Source organism: Larimichthys crocea, chromosome VI (genome assembly GCF_000972845.2).
Source record: "Larimichthys crocea isolate SSNF chromosome VI, L_crocea_2.0, whole genome shotgun sequence".
Taxonomy (NCBI): domain Eukaryota; kingdom Metazoa; phylum Chordata; class Actinopteri; family Sciaenidae; genus Larimichthys; species Larimichthys crocea.
Window position 1 is genome coordinate 6848367 of NC_040016.1, and position 8889 is coordinate 6857255.

The 8889-nt window shown below is 36.9% G+C and overlaps 1 protein-coding gene across 1 annotated transcript; it reads left to right on the plus strand.

The window, feature by feature from the left end:
* LOC104918382 (tubby-related protein 1) lies at positions 1 to 7160 on the plus strand. Its single transcript, XM_019258153.2, has 11 exons — positions 1 to 44; positions 147 to 278; positions 3121 to 3246; positions 3374 to 3538; positions 3613 to 3695; positions 3777 to 3941; positions 4418 to 4530; positions 4621 to 4729; positions 4848 to 4946; positions 5582 to 5753; positions 6144 to 7160. Exons 3-11 carry the CDS (start codon positions 3201 to 3203, stop codon positions 6275 to 6277), a joined length of 1086 nt encoding a protein of 361 aa, XP_019113698.1. The 5' UTR covers positions 1 to 44; positions 147 to 278; positions 3121 to 3200; the 3' UTR covers positions 6278 to 7160.
* The last annotated feature ends 1729 nt before the right edge of the window (positions 7161 to 8889 follow it).

Below are 8889 nucleotides of genomic sequence, written 5' to 3' on the forward strand. Positions count from 1 at the left end.
AGAGCCAAAAAAGAAAGCCAAAAGTGCTCCAAAGAAGAAGAAAGGTATGTTGTTATTGGTGTGTTAAAACTCGGCAGTATGAAAAAAATAATAGGTAATAAAATGACCTCTTAATTTAAATATATATATTTTAAATAAATATGCAGGTTCAGGTTCAGATGACGACAATGATGACGATGATGATGAAGACACCCCCAAAAAGAAGACGAAGAAAAAGACAACAAAGGACACCTCTCTATCTGCAAGCTCTGCCAAAGAAAAGAAATCTAAATCTAAAGGTGCGTCAAGAAGCAGGAGAACAGTTTTCTACAGGCATTAACAGTGTGATCGAAACAGCAGTTATACAGTAAGACCAGACTAATGTTGGTAAGAGGATTAGATGATTTTATTGTGTAATGGTGGGTGAGTGGAAACACTGACTTAGTAGCAATCAGGCGTCAGGAGTACCTGACCTTAAGTAATCAGCTGTGGAAAATGTCATTAAAACGGCCGTAACATTCAAATCCAGACAATTTTTTACGCAAAAGTTGCAATTAGGTGTTTGGCCAGATTTGTCTGTAGCCTTTGTCTGTAGTCTGTAGAGAAAATGATGTCAGACACTTTTGTTTTTCCAAATTGTAGAACACACTCTGTTTAAGCCCAAGTTATAACCTTGATGAGAATAAGTGAAAACTTCAAAGCACTCAGTAAACCTTGGGTAAAGACATTTGGTCCCCAACTTTTGTCTTGACCACTTTTCCCCTTAAAGGACCCATTTTCTATCATTGAGTAAACTGATAACCCCTGAATACGTGGCACCACCATAAGGTTGGTCTGTGTGGTTTTAAATGACATGTAGATGGATTGCCAGGTACAGAGATCCATGTTGCCCTCAGGGTAAATAACTTCAGTGATCCCCTGACTTTTCATCTAGTACCATCATCAGGTCAAAATTTTAATTTGTCCAAAACAAAATACCTGCAAATAATTGTATTCTTATCAGACTTATTGTACTGCATGCCAACTATTCTCAAAGCACCCGGAGTCCAAGTGTGGCCTCACAGAATCACCAACATGTAGACCAGCCTAGTCCTGAAATATTCATCCAGTACATCCAAACTTAATTGAACTTATCTCGCTAATTTTTTTTTTTTTTAAACAAACTATGACAAACGTGTTTTACAGTGTGAGAAGCACAACTTCTGATGAGTGTACCTCACTAATTATTACTTTGACTAGACTAAAATTAAGTGAGACTCAGTGCTGTGATTTAATTGGGCTATTTATCATTTTAAAAAATGAATGACTGTGTATAGCCCAGAGTGCTGCTTCTCTTTTCTATTACTTTGGTTGGATCATGTCCAGAGCTTTTGCCTCTGAGCTGAACTTAACATTTCTCCACCTCAGATCGGCCGACAGTCATTTCAGGAATACCTGCTCTAACTTGAGTCTGTGGCTCCCTGCTCCTGCTGTAAAGTAAAGTGAAGGAAAGCCAGGTGCTCTGTTTATGGTAACCATGGAAATAGATTTAATTATATTTTATTTCCTTCTGTTTTATGTGTAGAATAATAAATGATACAGCAAGATGTTCAAAGCATATTTTTAATTCCACCAAAGCTATGAAAGCATTAAAAGCTTGATCATAAAAGTTTGAGTTAAATTGGCATTTCACTAGTTGTCCAGCTGTTGTTAACTCTAACTGTGCTATATCCAAGCAAAGGGATTACATTTGGTTATTTGGACATCATTCATTACTTCTGTCATGTTGTTATTTTTTAAGTTTTCATGATACAACATATCACCTTTAGTGCCATCTATTTAATATGATGAACTATAAAGCTTTTTTAAGGGTCTGTAATAGAAGAATCGCTCATCATAGTGATAACTGAGAATTATCACTGGCTTTCGCAGTTTCCCTCAGCTCTACAGAGCTTTTTTTTAGCACCTTCAGCTTATTGTTTTGGTTTTCTGGCTCAAAGCTTACTTTCTACTTAATCACAGCATCAGTTTCCCAGCACCAAACAGCAGACAGACAAATTAGCTGGTGGACACAGTTGATTATGTACTGTAACAGCCAAAAAGACAAATAATTTATGTTAGACCAAAAACAGCTACATTGAGATTAGTTAGTTCAAGTTAAAGTTGTGAATTTTATTCAAATTATACAGATATTTGCATAATATATGTATTTATAACAGACTGTCACTGTCATAGATAACAAAGTGTGTTAAATCATTAGTCACACTATTTAACATTAAGACTAATCAGTCAAACCCTTTTTTACCAGTGACTAGACATATTTTGGGAAATCAGTTTAATGCTAAAGAGCTTACCGAGGCAGATTTTTAACCACATGCTTTCAATTCCAGAAATGCATTAATGTCAAACCTGTACAGGGAACATAAACAGCTTTCAGCAGTCAGAAAGAGACACGAGAGCATGTTGGGACTGATTCGCCATTGTGGAACAAGTTTGAAGAATGAGCTTTGACAGTATCGTGAATGTAATCTAGGTTTTGAGGACACGCGACGTGTGCCATTAGATTTGAACGAGGAATTTGGCGCCCTTTACCGAGATATTTTCCAAGCTATGCACTCTCAGCTTTGGCAGTTTGTATCTCTTGCATGCCAGCTTTGACGAAGAGCAGCAGAGCAAATATCTTCAATGTCAGTCTATTCCCAGTGTGCTTCATCTGTTTTTCCCTTGGTCTAAATCACTTTAGCTGTAAAATATATGACCATAAACCTAGCAGCCAGATATGGGTGAAACCTGAAGCCGTCTAATGTTCCAAAGTGCTCAGAATTTGATGAAACAGCTGGAAGAAAAAGGGAGAGCAAATTTCAAACTGAGCACACATAAAATCAGGATTGAATGCAAAAAATTTGTTCTGCTCTTACAAATCTGTCCCAGTTTCAAATCCATGCTTTCTGACTGATTGCGGATTTGTTTTGCACTTACTCCATACTTCTTTCGAAGTCCACTTTCTGACACATAAAGGAATTTATTTGCCATTGAAAAAGAGGAATCAGATCACGGAAAGGATTAAATTCCTCAGTGAATGCTCATATATTCTCCAGTTTGGTATCACATTCAAGGATATCTGACATTTTTGAATTTTGCTTTATGTCTCTCATTTCTCAGACGACAAAGATTCTGATGGGAAAGAAAAAAAGTCCAAGTCAAAGGAGAAGGACAAGGACAAGAAGAAAGAACCAGCTTCAATGTTCCAGATAAATGGAGAAAAAGACTCAAAAAGCAAGAAGAAAGGTGATTGATAACCCGTCACATAAAGCTATGGTCTACGCACAGTGACCAGTGTTGTTATTCTAAGAGTTCTTACAAATAAATTCAGTTGAAATTCAGTTGAAAATCTTTACACCTGTTCCCAAAACAGCTGCCAAATCAGACAGTGATGACAGTGAAGAAGAGACAAAGACAACCAAATCAAAGAAGAAATCCACAGCCGGCTCAGCGTCCATGTTCCAAACATCAGGAGACAAGGACAAAGATAAAGACAAAGACAAAGGCAAAGACAAAGACAAGAAGACAAAGAAGAAAGGCAGGTTTACTGTTAACTTTATCCTCCTTTGCAGTCACTCACAAGTATCTAATGATTTTTGTCTTATGTTTCAGGAAAGGCAGATGATAGCGATGATTCTGAGTCCGAAAAAGAGGAAAAATCAAAAAAGAAAAAAGGCAAAGGGAAGAAGAAAAAGGTATTTCAAATCTCACAGTTCACTTTTTAAACAACATTTCGTTTCAGTGTGAGATAATGTGCATTTACACGTCTTTGCCAGGAGAGATCTCCGTCACCTGAGATTGAATTTGACGACTTGGAGAAGTTTGTGATAGAGCCAGCTCAGCAGGGCGTGACTGTCAAATGCAGAGTGACTCGAGACCAGAGAGGGATGGATAAGAGCCTCTACCCTCTGTATTACCTTCACCTCGACAATGAGAAAAAGGTCAGGGGCTTATCATCGTCACAGTTTGATTTAGTTCATAGTTTGTTTGTTTTTCACAGGTATTTCTAATCATATGTTTTGAATTCAGAGAAACAGTGATACGTAAATGAGTAGTAGTCATGTATCAACGAGCAAAAATATAGACTTGAGTCAACTTGAGTCACTGTTTGACGACTTAGAACTCAACTTGACAGAAAATAAATGACTTGTGACATGTGGCCTGACTTGAATGACTTGTCTGTGTTCATTTATAGATAGATTAAAGATGTTCAATACAAATTGTTAATATCGACATTACAAGTGTCTTTGTAACATTTTAAGGACTTGATTTCACTTCTCCAAGAAAAAAAATTACTTAACTTGTTTGACTTGAGCCACATACCTGCATATTTAAACAAAAACATGTGTACATACGATTGTTCACTCTCTTTAAATCTAACAAGACTGCTTATCTTTTTTATTTTAAATCTTTGTAGACATTCTTGTTGGCTGGGAGGAAACGAAAGAAAAGTGCAACTTCAAATTACCTCATCTCCATTGACGCCACAGATTTATCAAGAGGTGGAGAGAACTTTGTTGGAAAGTTGAGGTACACTGCACTTCAAAAATCATTCCTGCAGAAATTATACTTATATATTCTTGTAGTGTATTGTTTTTAATTTGTTCATTTGTTATTTAGATCCAATTTAATGGGGACTAAGTTCACCGTATTTGACAATGCTCTGCATCCAGACAGAGCTCTTCCAGACATGTCTAATGCACGTCAGGAATTAGCAGCTATTATCTATGTAAGTCATTAGACAACTTGCTATAAATTACCTATATTGCATTTAATTCTGTTACGGGGTACGTTTGATTTTAATGGTTAAACTTGAAAATGGTGATCTCACTTATTTCTGGCACCAGGAAACAAACGTCTTAGGAATGAAAGGGCCCAGAAGGATGACGGTCCTCATTCCAGGAATGAGCAAAGAAAACGAGCGAGTACCTTTCCGACCAAGAAATGTAAGATAAATGTTTTATTCTACTTTATTTTCATTGCTTTGAGTAGAACATAAATAAACGCAGAATAAATAGAATAGAGTCCTGAACAGAGCAGGTCCCTGGGGGCAATACATCAATTCATAATAAGGGTTTTGTCTGACACACACTCACACAAAAACACTAAATGGTTGCCAAAGAGAAAACTAAAATAATAAAATGGGGTGGGGTGTTACATTGCAGGCACTTTTAAATATTTTACATTCTCTTATAGTCTCCAACAGAATTGTTGTGTTTTTGTATGTCTTATATGTCTTATTAAATGGTCAGTTCGTCCAAATCACACACACAAAACTCTGTCATGGTAGATGAATTTGGGCAAACATTTTTAAGCTGAGAAAGTGTAATTTCGTAAAAATTGCGATTATCAAGTTGGCACCTCCAGCTGTGGATATCTTGACTTGTTGATTCATGTGTGTGAACCCATCAGATGACTCATTAGCTAAATCAGGCATCCCAGACTTCCCTGCAGTGCACAAATTATATTCACAGCTTGATTTGTAGAATGTTGTCTATTTATTATGAGAGCAACACAAAGCCAACTTATAAAATCATATTATTTTTTTCTTCTTTTTCGGACTTTTGACAATTCTTCGCAGGACTGTGACGGCTTGTTGATAAGAAACCAGAATAGAAGGATGGAAAATATAATCGAGCTTCACAACAAGACGCCTGTGTGGAATGAAGAAACTTCATCTCACGTGCTCAATTTCAACGGCAGGGTCACCCAGGCCTCCATCAAGAACTTCCAGATAGTCCATAGCAAAGACTGTGAGTACGGCCCATTTCTAGACACAGACACAAATTCAACCCTGTAAAATAACAAGGATTGATAAGTTTCTCTTTAGTTTTGTGGGTCAAAGACATAGGTCAAAGATTTAAAGACTGGCATTCATTAATAAAAACTATGTCCTAATTTTTGCTTCTTGTTAGTTTAGTTTAAAATCAAAAAACTTTTTCTAAAGTAATATATATTCTTTGAGATAAGACAATAGATGCATAAACTATTTGATTGTTTTGTAATTTAATGACTATTCCAAAATGGGAAAATCAGGACCCATCCCAAAAACATGCTAATTAATGAAATATTAGTTTGTTCGCATGTTCGCAACGTTTGCATTTTGCTCAAAGCTCAGTGTCTTTGTCCTTTGTCTTTTCCAGTGGACTACATTGTGATGCAGTTTGGCCGAATAGCTGATGACATTTTCACGCTGGACTACAACTACCCGATGTGTGCTGTGCAGGCCTTTGCCATCGCACTCTCCAGCTTTGACGGTAAAATCGCGTGTGAATAACACAAAGATTTCCACTCGTCTACTAACACTGAAACCTGCAGCATGCTCCCACTCGCATCAGAACATCTCATGACTTTGGATCCGCCTACAACACTTCCTGTGATGGATGCTGATAACAAATGATGGTTCCTTGTATGCAGCAATACTCGCCGTTGCGCTTTGGCCTTGATGTGATTCACCAGAGGAGTAAGAAACTAAATTGGTCTCGTATTATCGTCTGATCTTGCACGACATGACACAGGAGGGTTCTGGTTTTTGGTCCCAGTAATTCAGTGAAAACGTCTAAATTACTGTGAATTACTTCAAAGGACTCCATTGGCTGGAGAGTTATGGGTGTTTTGGTGGTATGCCTTGATGATGAAGGTGTTAAGATCACTAACATCATTAAAAGATGTTGAACTTTGTTGAGCTGTCTTGCATTGTACTGCTGTGTGCTGGGCATGTCACTTACATCTTGTGTGAGATCTGACTGTTAAATGCAAACATAACACACTGTTACACTCACAACATAACTGATACTAATTTACTTTTAGGCCAAGGACAACAGGTATCAAGTCTCACAGCTGTGTAACACAAAAGACCATATTTTAGTAATTTCATTGAAGCATAGCCTTCAGGTATCAAGCTATGCTAGAGAAACAAACATAGAAGTGTAACATTTTGGTGTAGACGTGTCTTCAGTTGTTGGTATCTAGTGCTAACATGTCATGTTTGTCTATATTTCAGTTTTCTTTCCCTTCCCATCTCAGATTTTTGGATCTGAGCTCCTGTAGGTTTTTCTATAATGTGCTTTTTGTGATTTTCTTTTTTCTGAACACTGCCTTTGTTGCATTTCTAGGCTTATTGTAATAATGTTATTTAATAAAGCATGTGAATTTATTTCCTTGAAGTCATTATTTATTGTATAAATTCATCTGTTTTAGTTACTGTTTAGTATCTGTGGCCTAAAATGCTTCAATATTCCAACAATATAATAAAACATTTATGAATTTTGAGTGTCTGGTATCACTATATAACCATAGTTTATGCCGCTTTCTCCTCTGTATATCTGCATATGTACTATCACCATCAAATGAAGACCAAAAAAAGCCTTTAAAACACAGAAATGGATGGATTTTACAGACAGAGCTGATCTCGAAATGACAAACTCTTACACTGAGAGTAAGTCTTGAAAGGCCCACACTGTAGGTTTTAAGTATCATCTTCTATGAGCTGGCAGATAATCAGAAAGATTCCTCTGAGTTGCAAGTTTTGAGAGACACCCACACTGTTCTCCAGTGGTTGCCTCACATGTTGAGAGGAGCTTCACTCAGGATGAAAAACCTGTTTGAGCCGAGGGCCTAGAGAGTAAGTGAGAGGTGTGTATTCTGCCTGAACCTGCTCAGGCAGTTGTCCAAACTCGCAGATTAAATGAAGCCTGAAGCTGGCAGCTTTTCTGGACAGATGCTGTAAGGTGAGTTCTTCCTCTCCTATTGTCTTTTTTTTCTGTCACGTGAGTTCCAGCTAAACAACCAACCAAAATTACTGTTGTTATTCTTGTATTCTTGAAGCCTAACACAATGTGTGCATCTAAAAAGTGAGTCATTTTCACAGCAGCTGCACATACAGCAGCTTTGCTTTTCCGTGGTGGATAAATACATATAATTAAAATGTTGCAACCATGTTGTTGACCAACAGAAGGAGCTGTTGCTGGATAAAAATGTGCTCAAGGTCTATTTAAAATTAGTCTACTTACAAAATATATTTAAATGTGGTTTTTAACTTAAAAGAGCAATCATATTTTTAAAAATGTATTGAATTTATTTATTTTCAGCTCAAGAGCTTACTGCTATGTAGGAATTGATTCACTATTTCAAAAAACTAACTTACCATGTAAGGGTAAAATGTAAAATGTATGGAAAATATATTCAGTAGGAGTCCATTTCAGTGCTCTAATGGTGAAATGTTTCCTAGAAGTGAGGGTCTGGCACTGAAATCAAGTACTTGAAATCATCTTTGTGACTGGAGGTCCCTTTCAGATTGCTAAATTATTAAAGCATGCATCTGGGTATGACTTCTCCATCAACACTGGTTTTGACCCACAGCAAAGCATCACATTTAATCAAAAATATTCTATGTGTTGCAAGTTAATCGTCATCGCCATCTACACACTAATTAGTATCTACATCCCCAAATAACCCCTCGACTATTTTATTTCCACTGAAGTAGCTTTGAGGTTTTTTATTCCCCATTGTATGACAGTATCACATTTATATTCTTTATCAGCGTGTTCCAGCACTTTATTGATCCCATGATGAGGTAACATAAGACTGTTTGGGGTCTTGGGTTTGACTCTTTTTGTCGTTGCACTCTTCCATCAGATTCAGATGCCTTGTAGCCCAAGAATGAGATTTAAATTATTTTTTAAATTTTAGGTTTGGAATCATTAAACAGGTCTGAGATGTGGACGCCCATTTAAAGGCCTAAAACCAGGCTTGATGTCTTGTGCATCATTTAATCAGTGAGGACAGAAACACTAGATAAGCACATTTACACAAGCACTGTACTTAAATACACTTTTAAGGTAACTGTACTGAACTGAGCTGCCATTTTACTTTATGTTTTCACATTTT